This window comes from Caretta caretta, chromosome 20, assembly GCF_965140235.1.
Source record: "Caretta caretta isolate rCarCar2 chromosome 20, rCarCar1.hap1, whole genome shotgun sequence".
In the NCBI taxonomy this organism is placed as follows: Eukaryota; Metazoa; Chordata; order Testudines; family Cheloniidae; genus Caretta; species Caretta caretta.
This window is the reverse complement of record NC_134225.1, coordinates 20470038-20487227: the sequence shown is the minus strand read 5'-3', so window position 1 is coordinate 20487227 and position 17190 is coordinate 20470038. Positions and strand designations below refer to the sequence as shown.

General features: G+C 63.3%; 1 protein-coding gene across 3 annotated transcripts; it reads right to left on the bottom strand.

The window, feature by feature from the left end:
- Nucleotides 1-1413: 1413 nt before the first annotated feature.
- PLPPR2 (phospholipid phosphatase related 2) lies at nt 1414-15648 on the bottom strand. 3 transcript variants are annotated; one of them, XM_048831971.2, is made up of 10 exons: nt 15467-15648; nt 11156-11274; nt 9144-9332; nt 7339-7459; nt 6471-6724; nt 5997-6173; nt 4882-5019; nt 3702-3820; nt 3095-3194; nt 1414-1859 (listed from the first exon to the last, which is right to left on the bottom strand). In XM_048831971.2, the coding sequence occupies exons 2-10, from the start codon at nt 11219-11221 to the stop codon at nt 1845-1847; spliced, it is 1179 nt and encodes a 392-aa protein (XP_048687928.1). In that variant the 5' UTR covers nt 11222-11274; nt 15467-15648; the 3' UTR covers nt 1414-1844. The 3 variants fall into 3 exon arrangements, 2 of the variants coding, with proteins under 2 accessions (XP_048687928.1, XP_048687930.1); XM_048831973.2 differs by lacking the exon at nt 3095-3194; XR_007354066.2 differs by lacking the exon at nt 1414-1859 and having other exon boundaries at nt 3097-3194; nt 3634-3820.
- Between the last annotated feature and the right edge of the window lie 1542 nt (nt 15649-17190).

The following is a 17190-nucleotide window of genomic DNA, read 5'->3' as shown; positions in this document are numbered from 1 at the left end:
CCCCATCCCAGGGCTGGATCTAGGCCCCATGGGGCTGGGCAGTGCACTGAGTGAATAGCTAATGCCTCTGCCTCCCCCCATGTACCCTGTGCACATGGACCCACACTCAACCGTACGCCCCCCAAGCCCACACTCTACCCATGCCTGCGGCAGCTCCCATCTCCTCCCTGCCAACATGCTGGCTACAGGGGGCCCTGGCATGGCACTTGGCCCTTCCTGGGGGCGGCTGCCCAGCCCACCAGTGCCAGGCTCTGTGGAAGGGCAGGAGCGCAGCCTCACCTGGGCCTCATTAGCTGGAAGGCCATTAATTAAGGTCGGAGCCCCTGGACCTGACCAAAGGCTTAGACAAGCTCTGTTTTGGGGGGGCTGAGCTAGGCAAACTGGGCAAATGGGGCAGCCTAGCGACGTTGGGATGGGTCAAGTTTGCTCAAGGCTCTGAGGGAAAAGCCCTTAAATCCTGGCCACGGGAGGGCTTGGCTTTGCCTCCGCTGGGCTCTTTAAGGGCCTTCATTATGGAGGGAAACTGAGGCAGGCTGCGCTCAGCCACAAGGGGGTGGTGGGGAGGGGCGGGTGCCCCTTCTGCAGGCCCATCTACCCCGGCATCCCAGCAGGACCCTTCAAAAGTAGCGGCGAGGTCCGTGCCCCCAAGCGGGGAGGGAGGGAGGGAATAACTTGCCCCCAGGGGAGCCGCCCATCTACCTCCCAACTCCTGCTGAACATCCCAGCTCCTGGCATACCCCCCCACAAGGGTTGGGGGGGGTGTTCTCTTGCTATTGCGAAGCCTCCAGATGCTCCTGGGATACGCCTCCCCCCGCCCCCCCCCCCCCGTGTGATTGTGTTTCCATGGCAATGGAGAATAAAGCACCGCATCAGGGGAAGAGAGATTTGCCCCCAGGACATCGGGGTGGGGGCAGGGACTGCCCTGGACACAGGCCACCGGGAATTCCAGGCCACGGGGCCTTCCCCTCTCGGGGGCACTGGCTCCAATCCCGCCCCCGGCAGGGGTCTGGCTGGCTCGGGGGTGGGAAATGGGACACTGGGCCTTGGGGGGTTCACCCTGACAATGAACTGGGCTCGAGAGAGTCACTGGGGGAGAGTGTCCCACCCTGGAGGTGCAGGGGGAGGGGGATGCTATGAGCCCCCCCACATCAGCGACACGCCCTGTTTCATGCGGCTGACATGGCTGATCTGTCACATCGGGGGGGGGGGGGTACTGAAACTTGGCCAGGAAGCCTGGGGAGGGGGGAGCCCAGGGCTGGGCTAGCAGGGGGCTGCGGGTCGGGAGTGAGGGGCATCAATTGCACTATTTGCTCTGATCTCTGCCCCCCGCCCCACTTGCAGCCTCACACACTCGTTCTGGGGGGGCTGCGACTCGGGGGGGCTGATGACTGACGAATCTCCAGGCCACCAGCGTCTGTTACAAATGTGATTTTTATTAAATCCTCGTGGGAACATGTTAGATTTGGCCTGACCCCCCCCACCTTTGGATCAGACCTTCCCCGGACCCCCCCAGCCCGCCCCAGCCCAGGCACCTGCCCCCCATATCCCAGCATGGGGGGGTTCTCCACAGCAGACTCCCCAGCCCTGGCTGGACGACCCAAGGGGGAAGAAATGGGTCCAGGATGTGTTCGATCCCCCTGGAGGTTGGGGTGTCGATGCAGCAGCTCTGCCCCCCCCCCTGGCTCCGGGGCTCCCCTCGCACTCCTGGCTTGTGACGATAGGAGTGAGTCCGGCTCCAGGTGTGACGGTGGCGGGGAAACCCCGGCGGGGGCGAGTCCGGCCCAGCCACTCGCAGGGGTGTGAACGGCCCCGGCTCGGCGCCCATCACTTAAACACCGACGTCGTTAACGACTCCAGCCCTGGGGGGGGGGCATGGATCAGCCACCAGCCACGGCTCTGTTGGTGCCACGAGTGGGGGGGCACTTAGTCCTTCCCCCCCAGGCAAGGAGGACAGGGGCCCAGGGGCCCACCAAGCCCCCCACCCAACACCCATCTGGTCTGGGCAACTCCTGTGGGTGGGGCTTATTCCATGGGTGGAGCTTGGACGAGCCCCTCCCCTTCCCCCATCTGAGCCCTATGGTTGGACAGCGATAATCTGTGACTGATGGGTGAGGCTGAGCTGCCCACAAAGGGCTCAGGATTACCCCTCCCCCACTTCTTTGGGCACCGACAGCTTTGGGGGGGCACCCTGGGACCCCCCCAGGGAGAAGGGTCCTGGCTGTAGGGGTGCCCAGGACCCGGGCAGACAGGATGAATGGGCTCCAGAGACAGAAGCAGCCCCCCACGCCTGCCCCCCAATGCCCTCGCCCACCCCTCACACATATGCCCCCCCCACCCGGCCGTGCCCCCTCCTACCCTTCCCCTGATCTTCTGCTCAATCCAGATTCAGCAGGGCCCAGAATTTGTTGCAAACAACCCCCACCACCACCACACTGCTCCCAATTTGCTGGTTTCTTCCTTTTGTCTTGAGCTCTGCCGAGGCCTTTGAAACCAGCCCCCGACACCCCCTCTGGCCCCCGCTGCCCCCTGACCCCCCTCTGACCTTCATCACCCCCTTCTGGCCCCCACTGCTCCCCCAGCCCCCCACTCAGTACGGTCCCCTTGTCAGCTTCTGTCCCCAGCCCCGCCCCCCAGATCAAACTGACTGACATACCACCCCACTTCCCCCCGTCCAATCTCCCACCTGCCCAGCCTGCATATTGGGGAGGCAGCTCCCAGCTGGGGGGCCCTTTGGGACTCTCAGTGGGGGGCACTAATTCTGTTCCTATCACTCCAACTTCAGCAGCTGCAGAACGGGGGGGACTGAAACTCCCACTTATTGCCCTGGCTGCAGGATTGGGCCCACCTCGGGTGGGGGGGGGGAAGAAAGCTGGGCCCTATAGAAAAGGAGGGTGCGATTTTACACACACACCCTCCGCGCGGATCACACTTACGAGTGTGTCATTACAAACCACAAACAAACCAGGGAGGAATTGGTTAAAGGGATGGTGCTGGTCGGGGGGGGGGCAATAGGCAAAGGGGTGTCCTGGGTGGGGGGTTCTGGGGGGGCCCCAACATCCCCTCCCCTCCCCAGGGGGCAGTGTCTCCGTCAGACCTCGCTGGTGACGGAGCGGGAGGGGATGAGCACGTCGGGGGTGGTGGGGAAGAGACACAGCTGGGGGTCAGGTGATTTCTGGGAGCACAGCTCTGTGATCCTGGAGGGGAGAGAAACGGGGGGGGGGGGCAGAGCTTTAAACGTGTCCCCAAAGCCCCTGAAAAAGTTACAGCCCCCCACATTGAACCCACAACCTTTGGTCCCAGAGCACAGCCCTCTAGTGGTACAGCTGAGGGAGCAATGCTGGTAGTAGGCACCACTGGTAGGTTGTTATCCCCGCTGCAATGTGGCTTGGGCAGCACTGGTAGGTTGTTATCCCCTCTGCAATCTGGTTTGGTCAGCCCTGGTAGGTTGTTCCACCTCCAAATCCCCCATTTTTCTCTCCTTTCCCCCCAAAACTTCTGTTTCACGCCCCCCAGAATCTGCATATTCTCCCAAAATTAATTTGCCCTCCCAAAACACATTCCCATAATCCACCCTCCCCATTCACCCCCTCTCCTGCCCCATTTCCCCCCTCCCTGGCACTGGGCTGCACCTGCCTGGGGGTGGGGGGAGGGAGCGCTCCCTCGGCAGGTCTCCAGCAGGGCGTAGGGGGGGTGGCACTTACTCGTAGGGCCGAGCCGCCCCAGCGTGGCCCCCCATGCGGAGGGAGCGAGCTAGCTGCCTCTCCAGGCCTCGGGTGAGCAGCGTGGAGAAATCCTGCTCTTCTGGGGGGTCCCTGACCCGCTAGGGCCCCCCCCAGGGAGAGCAGCGTCAGGCGGGAGGAGGGGGGAAATGGGGGGAAAGAAACAACAGAGAGATGGAAACAATGTTAGGCCTTTGCTCCTTGCTCACCATGGGTGGGGGAATTGGGGGGGTTGAGGGGTCTTTGGGGTTCACACTGGGGGGATCAGGGGGTCATTGGCATTCACACTGTTGGATGCGGGGTTCAAATGGGGGGCATCGGGGGTCTCACAGGGGGGAGCCCTCACAGGGGGGACTGAGGCTCCTATGGGGTGAGAAAGGGGTTTGGGACTCATCTCTGGGGGGTAGCCTGAGATGGAGAAGGGTGGGAATGGGAGGGGAAAGTGTGGGGAGAGAAGGAACCCAGGATGCAGGACTCGGTGTCTATACTCCCCCCCCCACACCCCCAATTGGGCCCCACTCCTCCTGCATGTCCCCACCAGACCCCGCCCCGTTCAGCATCCTCCCCCAAGACTGTGAGAGCCACCCCCACCCTAGAGCCAGCTGCCATGGGTGCTGGAGGCCAGATGCCTGGTGAAGCATCCCCCCTCAACACCACCCCTGCTCCCTGCATGACCTGGGGGGCAGGCGGGGGTGTTGAGGTGTCGTGGGGCCACGGGTGAGGGTTTCAGGGGGGAGGGGATCAGGGGAGTTATGCAGTTCCCAGCCCCCACGCTGGGGGCCAGGGGTTAAGGCCGCACTGTCCTGGCCCACTGCCTCTCCCCATCCTGATCCCATCCCGAGGGGAACCTACCCCCCCCACAGCTCCCCACCAGCTCAGAGTGTGAGGTGGGGGAGGGGATGGCAGTGGGGCCACGTGACCCCCCCTCACACCTGCTCTCCCAGTTCTACACCCCCATTCTGCAGCCCCCCAACCTCCACCCCTGCGCCCTGCAGCACCCTGCATTTTCCTGGGGCTCGGGACGGTGGGGGACTGAGCAAAGAGCCCCCGGCCCCAGAGGATGCAGCCACTGCCCTGCGGCGGGAGGGGGATGGGCTGGCTGGTGGCTCCCCAGAGCTGGGCGCATCCCCAGGTGGCTCGTTGCAGGTGCCCTGCCCCTCACCTGGGCTACGCTGAACTTTTCCAGGGGGCTCTCGACGCAGGGCAGCCCCACGCCGGGGACGCTGGCCAGGCTCTCGGCCGGCACCGGCTTCTGGGCCGCGGGCGCCTTGCTCCGGAAGTTATTGACCACGCAGGTCACCTGGGGATGGGGACCCAGAGTAAGGGAGGGTCCGGCCCCCCTAGGCACCCCTTCCTGCTCCCTGCAGCGCGGCGCCCCCCAGCTGACGAGTGGCTGAGTGCGATGGGGGGAGTCCGGGGTGTGGCTGAGAGGCCTCCTGGGTGGGGGGGTTGTGCGCTGAGGACTGTGGGAGTTGGGGGTGAGGTGGGGGCTGTGTGGTTTGGTGGGGTGTCCGGGGGGGTAGGGATGGGGGGCAGGTGGGTGCTGTGTGGTAGGGGGTGGAGGACTGCGGGAGGCTTAAGGGCCAAGTGGGGGGCTGTGGAGAGCTGTGGGGGATTTGGGAGGCCAGGTGGGAGATTGAGAAGAGCTGTGGGGGTGGGGACCATGTGGGGGTGGGCTCGGGGGGTGTCAGGAAGTGTGGGGGGCAGCAGAGGGTGTGGGGGGGCAGGTGGGAGGCTGTGGAGAGCTGTTGGGGTGGGGGCCATGTGGCAGGGGCTGGGGGTGCTTGGGGGAGGTGGGGGACCGTGGGGAGCTCGGGGGGCAGGTGGGAGGCTGAGGGAGCTCAGGGGAGGTGGGGAGCTGCGGGGGAGCTCGGGCAGGCAGGTGGGGAGCTGGGGGTGCTGGGAGAGCTGAGGGGGCTGGGGATGCTCAGGGGAGGTGGGGAGCCATGGGGGGCAGATGGGGGACTAGGGGGGCTGTGGGGGGCATGTGGCAGGGGCTGGGGGCTTGGGGGAAGTGGGGGGCGGTGGGGTAGCTGTGGAGAGCTGTGGGGGTGGGCGCCTTGTGGCAGGGGCTGAGGGCGCTCAGGGGAGGTGGGGGGCTGTGGGGGAGCTCGGGGGGGACAGTTTGGGGGCTGGGGGGCCTGCGGAGAGCCGAGGGGGCTGGGGCGCTCAGGAGAGGTGGAGGGTCGTGGGGGGCAAGTAGGGGGCTGTGGGGGCTGCGGACAGGCGAGTGGGCTGGGGACGCTCCGGGGAGGTGGGGGGCTGCGGGGGGCTCACCAGGAAGGCGGCGATGGCGGCCCCGGTCAGGAATCCGGCCAGCACATCAGCCCAGTGGTTTCGGTGCTCGGCCACCCGCACCACCCCCACCAGGGCAGCCGGGCCGGCCAGCGCCAGGCAGAGCGTGGGCTTGGCCAGCCGGGAGCCCCGCACCTCCAGCACCAGCGTCACGTACATCTGGGGGGAGAGAGATGGCGTGGGGGGGGGGCAGGAGCCATCAGAAGCCCCCCAAGCCCTGCCCTCCGGACCCCCCTTGCCCGCAGACTGCCTGCCTCCCTCCCCCTCCCTTGGGCTGCCCTGCCCCTCTGCCTCCCCTCTCCCTGCCCTACGGCCCCCTGTGCTGTCCCCTCTCCCTGCCCCCTCAACCCCTCTGCCCCACCTCCCTACCCCCATCCCACTGCCCTGACTAGCCCGCGGCCTCCCCTCCCTCTGCCCCACAGCTCCATCAGCCTGTCCCAGCCCCCCAGCCCGTACGGCGGTGTAGACCACGGCGTAGGCACTGAGCGCGGCGTCCTTGGAGGGGAAGGCTTTGCGGGCTGCAGTGACCAGGGCGGGGTTCCCAGCGCAGGCCCCCCGGTCGGTGATGTACTGGGGGCCGGGCAGCTGGCAGCCCAGCGCCGTGTAGTTGGGGCGGCAAACGGAGAGGAAGTGGGGGGTCTGGTTCCCCGTGACGACCTGCCCGGCGTTCGCGAAGATGGTGGTGGTGAACAGGCCGAAGGAATAGACACCTGCGGGAGGAGGGGAGTGATTAGTGCAGAGATGGGCCGGGCAAGCAGGGGGCTGTGGGTCGGGAGCGAGGGGCACCGGCAGAGCTGGGGGGAGCCCAGGGCCGGGCGAGCAGGGGGCTGCGGGTCGGGAGTGAGGGGCACCGGCAGAACGGGGGAGAGGACAGCCCAGGGCCGGGCGAGCAGGGGGCTGCGGGTGCAGAGCTGGGGGGAGCCCAGGGCCGGGCGAGCAGGGGGCTGCGGGTGCAGAGCTGGGGGGAGCCCAGGGCCGGGCGAGCAGGGGGCTGCGGGTGCAGAGCTGGGGGGAGCCCAGGGCCGGGCGAGCAGGGGGCTGCGGGTCGGGAGTGAGGGGCACCGGCAGAACGGGGGAGAGGACAGCCCAGGGCCGGGCGAGCAGGGGGCTGCGGGTCGGGAGCGAGGGGCACCGGCAGAGCTGGGGGGAGCCCAGGGCCGGGCGAGCAGGGGGCTGCGGGTCGGGAGTGAGGGGCACCGGCAGAACGGCGGAGAGGACAGCCCAGGGCTGGGCGAGCAGGGGGCTGCGGGTGCAGAGCTGGGGGGAGCCCAGGGCTGGGCGAGCAGGGGGCTGCGGGTCGGGAGCGAGGGGCCCCCCCACTCACCCAGGAAGCGGACGATGCGTCTCAGCAGCGGGATGAAGTAGCAGCATTCCCCAGAGACGATGGTTTTCTCCTTACGCTGCCGCGGCCAGCAGAGAAATCCAGCCAGTTCCCCGACCAGGATCTTGGGGCCGGGGGAGGGGGGCAGGATCCCAGTTAGCGGCTCCATCAGCACCCCCCACCTCAGGCCCAATCCCCCTGGACCCCATCTGCAGGGGCTGCCCCCTCCCACTTCTCGGGCGGCAGGACGGGATCTAGGAGCCAGCCAGGGCAGCCTCGGGGCTGCTCTAACTCATGCTCTGTCCCAGCACAGGCCTCTGTGGGAAGGCAGGGAGCAGGCACACCCCAGTGTGCTCCAGCTACGCCCCCCAAGCCAGGGTCTTAGGCCAGCCTGGAGCTCCTGGGACCAGGCAGGGGAGCTCCCATCTGAGAAGCACAAAGTGCCATCACCATAACTGAGAATTGGGCCCAGGGTGCAGGATCGGGCCCCCAAGAGCCCCCCCCCATTAGTCTTCCCCTCCCCCAATACCCTGTCCTGCCCCCAGGGGGCACCCCGCTGCCATCGGGACCCCAGCCTGGATCCCAAAGCTGGCCCCACTGCTCCAGGTGCTGGGGGATCCTTGGGGCAGGGGGTGGGGGAGGAGTGAGGCAGCCTCATCTGTGCAGGGAGGAGTGGGGGATCCCTGACCTCCCCCTTTCTAGCCCCTCCCTCCAGCCCTCCCTGGGTCCCGTCCTCCGTCCCCCCGTCCCCCCCCGCAGAGCAGACGGTGCAGCCAGGATTAGCCAACTGGAGCGGACGGAGCCCAGATGCGGGGGAGTGGAGGGAAGGGAGGGGGGCTGGGAGCTCCCAGCTTCTAAAGCGGGGGACGGAGCCCTGGCCTATCTCCCCCAAACCCTGCCTCAGTTCCCATGAAGGGGGGATCGGGGAAGGGCAGGGATGGAGGGGCGGGGGTGGTGGGCAGAGGGCAAAGACGGAGAAAGAGAGACAGGGAAATGGGGCTGTGGGTGGGGACTGAGGGGCCCTGGCAGAGCACTGGGGTGGGGGCCCTCCCAGCCCAGCCCCATCTTTCTCCTGCCCCAAGGCCCCGTCCATGCTCTGGGGGGGGGGCCTGCTTTCTGTGTCCAGCTGCTGGTTAGTGGGGTCAGGACAGGGGCTTGGCCATACATGGAACCAGCTGCATTCAGGCTGCCAGCTTGGCATGGGGGGTGCGGGCTGGGGGCACCAGGCCCCAGCTGCTCCCTGTTCCCTTTGCACAGATGATCTACATGACTCCCCTGCCCCACCCCTGCTGGCGCCCCAAAACCCCCAGCCCCCCTCCACTCCACCAGTCTCCTGGAGCCACCAGTCCTGCCCCCCAGCCCCCACCCCACTCCATGCAGAAGCTGCTAACCCAGGCCCAGATCCAGGACCCTGACACCCCAGCTGGGTCTGAGGGCCCCCCGGAGGAGGCTCTGAGAACCCCAAGCAGCCCCCCCCAGACTATGCTCTGCAGGTGCCAGCGGGTCCCTGTGGCGGGGGGGCTCTTGGTCACTGGCCCCCAATGGGGCACATGGGGCTGGTGTGTGGGTGCCTTGACAGCAGCCTCTGCTTGGGGGGGCACATTGCCCCCAAGCCCAAGGGGTTGGCGTGGGTCTGGAGGGTCAGAACCCAGGTGTGACACTCATGGGCCCAATCCCTCTGAGATCCCAGCCCCACCAGAACCCCCGGGCACCATCCAGCCCTCCCATACCCCCCATGCCAGACCCACACGTCAGCCCCCAACGTACACGCCCCCCCCAGCCCCACCCCCTGCCCGGGTGCCCCTCACCATGGCCGTGGGCACGGCGGTGACCAGGGAGTAGACCAGGACGGGCGGGGCACGGCTGGCATCCTCGGGCCCCGGGTAGGGCTTGGCGTAGGTGCTGTCGTAGCAGAAGAAGCCCTGGATGTGGACGGGGAAGGTGTCGGTGTATTCGAAGTGATATGCCAGCAGCGCCGTGCCCGCCATGATCACCAGCTGGAAATAGAACATGGCAGCTCAGCGCCTGGCCCCGGCCCGCGCCCGGCCCGGACTGAGCGCCGGGCGGAGCGGAGCGAGGAGGCAGAGTCGCGGGCTGGGAGTGGGGGGAGCCCAGGAACCATCCGTCCCGCCTCCCCCTTCCCTCTCCCCCGCCCCCCCGGCTCCGTGCAAGCTCCCTCGTGCACTCCCGTTCACGCTTGGCTGCCTGCTGTAGCTCCGCATCACTTCACGGCCGAGGCACCCACCTCGGTCAGACTGGGGCAGACGGCTGCTCCCTCCCCCCTCGCCTCCCCCCAGGGCTTCCCCCACCCACCCACCTGCCCCTCCTCCAGCCGGAGCACCCAAATAAGTCCAACCCCCCCCCACACCACGCTGTGCCTTTTCAAGGCTGCAGGCCCCCCTCACCCAGCAGTGAGATGCAGCTGCCTCTGGGGTGGGGTGCAGGGGCTGTTTATACAGGGACCCCTTGCTCGGTGCTGAGATGCAGCCACCTCTGGGGTGGGGCATGGGGGCTGTTTAGGATGGGAAGGAAGTGATGAAGGATCCTGTAAGCAAGGGAGTGGGGGCTGGGGATTTGCCTTGGCCCCCCCCCCCCAGCCCCTGGCAGTGAGCTCAAAGGGTCAGGGCCAGGGTTTTATGAAGTGACAGAAGGAAAATTTCATTCCCTGGCTCGTGGCCCTGGCTCTCTAGGCTGACTTCGTGCTCCTGAGCTGGACGGTGAAGGGGGGTCGTTTAGCCCCCCCCAACATGATCTCCCCCCCACACTTGCTGTTTAACGCAGGACCCTCCTCCACAGCAAAACCCCTGTGTCTAACCTCTGGAGGGTTCATGGCAGGAGGGGCTGGTGCTAGGGCATGAGGAAGGGGAGTTGCTAGGGCACTGCTGCAGGGAAGCTCACAGCACTGTCTTCCTCGCCCCTGGCCTGGAGCACTATTGTGGGGAACTTGCAGTGCTGGAGTCCCCCCATCTCCCCAGGCTGGGCACTGCTGCAGAGAAGCTCACAGCTCTGGAGTCCCCCTGGCCGGGGCACTGCCTGGGACAAAGTGGGAATTTTTCATAATGTTTTGTATGACTACACTGTGTGCCTCAGTTTCCCTTATGTGCTGCATGGGGGTGGGGTCGGGGGAGGTTGTTTACTGTTTGCAGAGGTCCAGGTGTGACTGACGCCTGGACCCCAGGCCTATGGAGAGTCCCAGAAAACAAGGACCGCACCAAATGCCCGGACATTTGGTACCTAGCGACTAAGGAGCATGGATGACCCAGATGGACCAGGCTGTAACTTTCTGTTCTCTCTGGTAACTAAGGGCTTGCTCTGCTGTGTTCCAGAAACTAATAAACCCTCCTGGGAGGGACGTCACTCCGGAATCAGGAAGTCAGGGGGCATGGCTCCCTTTGGGGGTGCAAGTCTCCCCCAGGGCTCCAATCCAGGTGGACTCGCTGCAGGGAGCTCACGGCATGACCCAGGGGTGCTGAATGTTCGGTCCCAGGAGGCGGGGAAGCCGAGGGGCTGACCCCAGTGAGACAGTGCGACCCTGATGGGGCTGATGCACTGAAGGGGTCTTCCCAGGGCCGTGCGAGAGCACCGGGCCGGTGGATCTGCAACATTGCCACAGGGAAACTCGCAGTGCCAGGTCCCCGTTTTAAGGTACATTGGTTAATTTTGGATTCTCTCACTAAGCTGAGTGGAGAACAGAACCTAGGAGTCCTGGCTCCCAGCCCCCTCTTCTCTAATCACTACACCCCACTCTCCTCCCACAGCCAGGGAGGGAATCCAGGCTTCCTGGTGCCCAGCCCCACGCTCCTCAGGCCCAATGCCTTACCTCCACGAACACAAAGCAGGGGATGATGGAAACGCTTCTCTTCAGCTCCTGCTTCCCGCCAGCCATGATGCCCACTCCGGGCGTGGGAGAGAGGGGGTCCCTCCGTGGGGAGGGGGCACCTAGCAAAGGAGACCCAAAGGCAGAGCGGTCACTGCATCCCTACACAGCCCCCTGCCCATGCACGGTGCAAACAGAGACCCCAGGTCCCTCCCCCAAGCAGCATCTCGCATGGTGTGAACTGCCCCCCACTCCCCTGATTCATCTTCCAGGCTGAGACCTGGCTGCCCCCCACAGCCCGTCCCTCAGCTGAGGCCTCCCACAGGCTCCTGATCTGGCTGCCATCCTGCCACTTGGCCTCCTGTCCCTGCTCCTTTGGGGCGTTGGGACAATCTGACAAATCGCCCCGAAGCGGGACGACGAGTCGAGATTTTGGAATGTTGGTGGAATGGAAATTTGGGGAAAATGCCGGACGGTCGGGAGCAGCTGGACGCTCTCTTTTGATACGTTTGAAGCGTTCGAACAGGACAGAAAACATGAGCTAGGCGAGATCTCAGCATGAGATGGAAAAGCAAGAGGAATGTAAAACAGCACAATACAAGATCTGCTGCGGTGAACAAGAAAGTGTGTCATAGAATCTAAACAGAGAAAATAGAATTGAATACCAAAGTGTAAAAGATTCTTTGTCTCGGTTTAGATTCTCTTGCACTTGCATAGAGCTGCAATCTAAACAGAGAAAATATCCTCATATAGAAATATAATCCATTATTTTTTTGGTATTTCGGTTCTATTACACTTTTCTATTAGATGGTATTTTCTCTATTCAGATTATAGCTCTGTCAATGTAACATAATCTAAAGTCTAGATAGTAGAATAATGAGATAAAGGTAAGAGAATAATAAATCATATAATCTCCGAGTATAAGGGAATATATAATGTAAAGGTATACAACAGAATGTAACAGCGTGTGAAAGTTTAAGAGGATAAGGAATTGTACGCAGCAGAAGGACTGGCTCCATTTTGATCAGTTTCCAAATTTTTCTGTCAAAAAGGAGGTGGAAATCCACCTTTCAACTGTGACAAAATGGCCTTTTCTGACAGGAAACACCTCTGCCGAAATTGCTTCTGGTCACTGGACTTGGCAGGTTCTGGGCCCCATTTGGGGCCGCAGGCCGGGTGCCAGCTGGGTGGCATCTCCACAGGCGACATACCGAAACCTGGGCTCTACCAAGCGGCTTCCTCCGTGCGGCACCTCCACTCCGCACCGTACGTACCAGGGCACGCCGTCTGGAGGACGCCGTGTTGTAGAACTGGGGGGGCCGGATGCATTCGGGGGCTGGACAGAACTGTTAAACGGGTTGACAGTTGGACTATCTGATCCTGTCTGCCCATGCGAGAGATGGAGAATCCTACCTATGCGAGAGACAACGGATCCCAGCCACATGCATTGTGTGAGAGGTGGCAGGTCCCAGATGTGCTCGTGCGAGAGGGGGCGGGGCCCAGACATGCTCGTGCGAGAGGGGGCGGGCCCAGACACACTTTCAGTCACACTCCAGGGTTTTGTGCCACCGGAGTTTCCCTGCGAGAAGCGCTCGGTCGCCCGTGAAATGGGGCGTGTGAGCCAAGCCACCGCGAGGGTGCGACGAGATCCAAGTGTGGCTCAGCCGAGGTAGGAGCCTTTCTCCCACCCCCTGGGGCGACCTCTGCTGCCCCCGCGATTTCTAGAAACCCTGGCTTAGAAACGTTTGTAAATAGCAGTAGGTCTATTTTACGTATCCCTCCACCTGCAGGGTAAAGGTACCAAGAGGAAAAGGCTGGAAGTAGTCCCTGCAGAGGCGGCCAGCACACCGGTGAAGGGGCGGCATTGGGAAGTGCTGATTGGTGGGGTGGCTGGAAGTAGTCCTGGCAGAGGTGGACAGATGGGCACTGCCTGGGTGAAGGGGCTGGACTGAGACATGCTGATTGGCTGGGAGGTTGGAAGTAGTCCCGGCGAAGGAGGACAGAGCACGGAAGAAGCAGCAGCATGACCTGTACAATCTACCCCCAGCCCACACACCCGAGAGAGGGCAACAGCCCTTGCCGAGTGACCCCTTCCCCTTGCCCGGGGCCGTCTGCACCCAGTGAGCACAAAGCTTTCGCAGGCACCCACGACTGGGGGCTGACTGGGACTCAGGACTCCTGGGTTCTGTTCCCTGTTCTGCCTCTGACCAGCTGTGTGACCTCATTGCCCCCCTGTGTGCCTCAGTTTCCCCTCCCACTCTGCATCTATGTAGATTGTAAGCCCCTTGGGGCAGGGACCGTCTCTCAGTGTTCAGCATCTGGCACAACGGGGGCCTGATCTCAGCTGGGGTCTGTGCAGCGCCTGGCACAGCGGGGCCCTGACCTCTATCGGATGCTAGACCCTACCATAAATACAGTCAACAATCCGAATTCATCTCAACCTTCTTGCTCTCTGCCCCATGCGTTTGGGGAATGGGGGAGGGTTCTTGCTGCATTTCAGCGCCAGCAGCCCCCCCCCCCCGCCGCACAATTACATTGAACTGACAGCTCGGTTCCCTCAGTTCTCTTCCGGATGGTCAGGACCCCCCACCTCCCGGGAGGGGTGTGGTAGCTGATACTGGGGTGAATACCCCCCCGCCACACACACACACTAATCCTGTCCATTTCACACCCCAGTTCGGCTGCCCTGGCAGCACGTGGAGATAAATAGAAATTAAGCCCCCCACCACAAAGTTCCCAGCCCCCGTGGATAACCCCACACTGGTCCCTGCTACTGATCCAGACCCCAACCCCCAGCCCCACTGTCCAGGTCCTCAACTGGCATCACACCTGCCGAGCCCCCCCTTTTCTGCACAGAGTCAGGCTCTGATTTGCCCCCCCCGCCTGTACAGCTCTGCCAGGGTCACGGCCCCAACGCCCCTGCCTGAGCTGGGCCAAGGGGTGGATCCAGTCGCCACCAGCCCTGGTTCACTAGCAACAGGCCCCCTTGCTCTGAGTCACCAGGTGCCTGGCTCCCCGGGCCCAGCGATTGCACCCATTACCGGCTACAGATTCCACTGAGACTGTGCCAGGCTGGGGGCTGTAAATCTCTGTATCCCAGACACCCCCTTTTATACAGCCCCACCCCCTCCTCCCTCTATCCATCCAGCCCCACAAACACCCGTCTATCTATCCATCCATCTCCATACACCCTCCTCCAGCCATCCAGCCATCCCTGCACACCCGTTTTATATAGCCCCCTCCCCCCTCTATCCATCCATATACACCCCCTCTACCCATCCTTCCCCACACACCCCTTTTATACAGCCCCACCCCTCCCCCTCTATCCATCCTTCTCCATACACTCTCCTCCAGCCATCCAGCCATCCCTGCACACCCCTTTTATACAGCCCCTCCCCCTCTATCCATCCATATACACCCCTTTTATACAGCCCCACCCCTCCCCCTCTATCCATCCAGTCCCATACACCCCCTTTTATACATCTCCACCCCTCCCCACTCTGTCAATCCGTATACACCCTCCTCCAGCCATCCATCCCCATACACCCCTTTTATACAGCCCCCTCCCCCCATCCATCCATATACATTCCTTCTACCCATCCATCCCTGCACACCCCTTTTATACAGCCCCACCCCCTCTATCCATCCATATACACCCCCTCTATCCATCCTTCCCCAAACACGCCTTTTATACAGCCCCACCCCCTCCTCCCTCTATCCTTCCAGCCCCACACACCCTCCTCTAGCCATCCAGTCATCCCCACACACCCCTTTTATACAACCCCACCCCTCCCCCTCTTCCATCCATATACACCCCTTTTATACAGCCCCCCTCTATCTATCCAGCCCCACACACCCACCTCCATCCATCCAGTCATCCCCCCATACACTCCCTTTTATACAGCCCCTCCCCGCTCTGTCAATCCATGTACACCCCCTCTATCCATCCATCCCCATACACCCCTTTTATACAGCCCCTCCCCCTCTATCCATCCCCATACACCCCTTTTATACAGCCCCTCCCCCCTCTGTCAATCCATATACACCCCCTCTATCCATCCATCCACCCCCATCCACCCCTTTTATACAGCCCCTCCCCCTCTATCCATCCATCTCCATATACCCCTTTTATACATCCCCGCCCCGCCCCCACCATACACCCCTTTTATACAGCCCCTCACCCTCTGTCCAGCCATACACCCCCCCATCCATCGAGCCCCGACACCCGCATTTGTCCATCTAACACCCCCAGCCCCCCCCAGCGGCCGTCGGTGCCCCCGCTGCCCGGCGCTGGGGCCTGCCGACCCCTCTCACCGCCCCTCTCTAGGCAGCAGCCATCGCTGCCCCCCCGGCCAGGCCCCCGGGGCTCCTCGCCGGCCGGTCACTGCTCCGCCGGTCGCCGGCCCGGCTCCATCGCGCTGGATCGCGGCGACCGCCCGGTTCCGGAGCCGCTCCGCAGCTGCGGCTTCTCCAGAGCGAGGGGGCGGCGCAGGGGCGGGGGTGGGAGCTGAGGGGGGGGGATCAGCTGGCGTCATTAACATGAGGCATGTGCCCCCTGCGGGGGGGGGTCCAGGCGCGGAGAAGGGGCTGTGCCCCCCCCCATGCCGCCCCTCTTTGCAGGTTGATTGTCCTGGTGCTCGCCGGGGGTTTGTATTGTGTCCCCCCTGTCCCCCCCTCCGCTTAAGGGGTCTGAGAAAATGTGTATGTGGGTCGATCATAATCTGGGGGGAGCAGTTTGGGTGGGACTGTGCTTAAAACGCCCCCCCCATCTCCACACATGCCACAGGGGTGTTTATCCCCCTCCGGGGGCTTTGCCCTAGGTGACCGTGTCACGGAGTGTGGGGGAGTCCAGGCCCTGCACCCCTCTTCCTGGGATTCACTGAGACTCTCAGCCAGCCAGTAAAACAGAAGGTTTATTGGCCAACAGGAACACAGTCCAAAACGGAGCTTGTGGGTACGCCCAGGACCCCTCAGTCACGTCCTTCTGGGGGAGCAGGGAGCTTAGACCCCAGCCCTGGGGTTCCCTGTGTTCCTCCACCCAGCCCCAAACTGAAACAACCCCCCCTCCCCCCCCCCAGCAGGCTCTCTCCTGCGGCCTGTCTTCACATTCCTGGGCAGAGGTGTTACCTCCCCCTCCCGGCTCAGGTGACAGGCTCTCAGGTCTCCCATCCCCAGGGCACATTCCCAGGTCAACCCTCCCCCCTCCCTGCTGAGTCACATCGTCACATCCCGAGAGAGTCGGAGCGGGGCTAGAACCTCAGAGTCCCAGGAGAAAGGGAGAAGATGGGGGGGTCCATTATGGAGGTGACACTCGGCCGGGACGAGGGTCTCGTGAAAAGGGGACCCCAGCTCTCGTGTGTGGGTGAGAGGTCCAGTGTGGCCAATGCTCAGGAGTCTCACGATCATTGTTGGCTTCCTCAAAGCCCCAGGTCCTGGAGTCAGGGGAGATGGGATGATTTCAGCCTTCGGTCTTGAAGAAAAAGGAAATTTCTAACCCTCGAGGCTGCGGCGACAGCTTCAAAATGCGCGACTGGGAGGCCCACCCTGTCTCGGGAGCCAGTGGGTTCTGGCCAGTGGGAGGACAAAGGGCTGAACAGAGAGGATCCAGGTGACCTGACCAGCCAGTTCCAGCCAGTGTGGGAACAAAGGATAGAAGAGAGAGGGCCCAGGTGACCTGTCTGCTTGGGACCGAGGACAAAGGAGGGAGGAGAGACTGTAGGATGATCGGCTGGAAGGAGAGGGTGTCTGGACGGGGAGCAGAGGGCAGCCTGAGTCCACCAGGATATGGGATCGACCTAGATGAACTGGGCTGAAGGTTGCTAGGACCAGGGCCCTGAGAATCCCTTTGCTGGGTCCAGATGTTCAATAAACCCTCTGTTAATCTGGCTGAGGGTCACTGCAGGCTCGAGATCAGGGTGCCTTTGGTCCCTCTGGGGGTGGGGGCCCCCGGGGTCCAGAGCAAATGGACTTCCTGAGTGGGAGAGACAGGCATGCAGAAAGCTCAGAGGAAAGGTCCCAGGGGGTGGCGGGGCCAGAGG

Bases quoted from the DNA above. Each gene is read 5' to 3' on its own strand.
- PLPPR2 (XM_048831971.2), bottom strand. From the start codon at position 11,221: ATGGCTGGCGGGAAGCAGGAGCTGAAGAGAAGCGTTTCCATCATCCCC. The intron at 7,460-9,143 runs GTGAGGGGCACC...CCCGGCCCCAAG, and splicing joins CCGCCGTGCCCACGGCCATG to ATCCTGGTCGGGGAACTGGC. The intron at 6,725-7,338 runs GTGAGTGGGGGG...CTCCTCCCGCAG, and splicing joins ACGCATCGTCCGCTTCCTGG to GTGTCTATTCCTTCGGCCTG.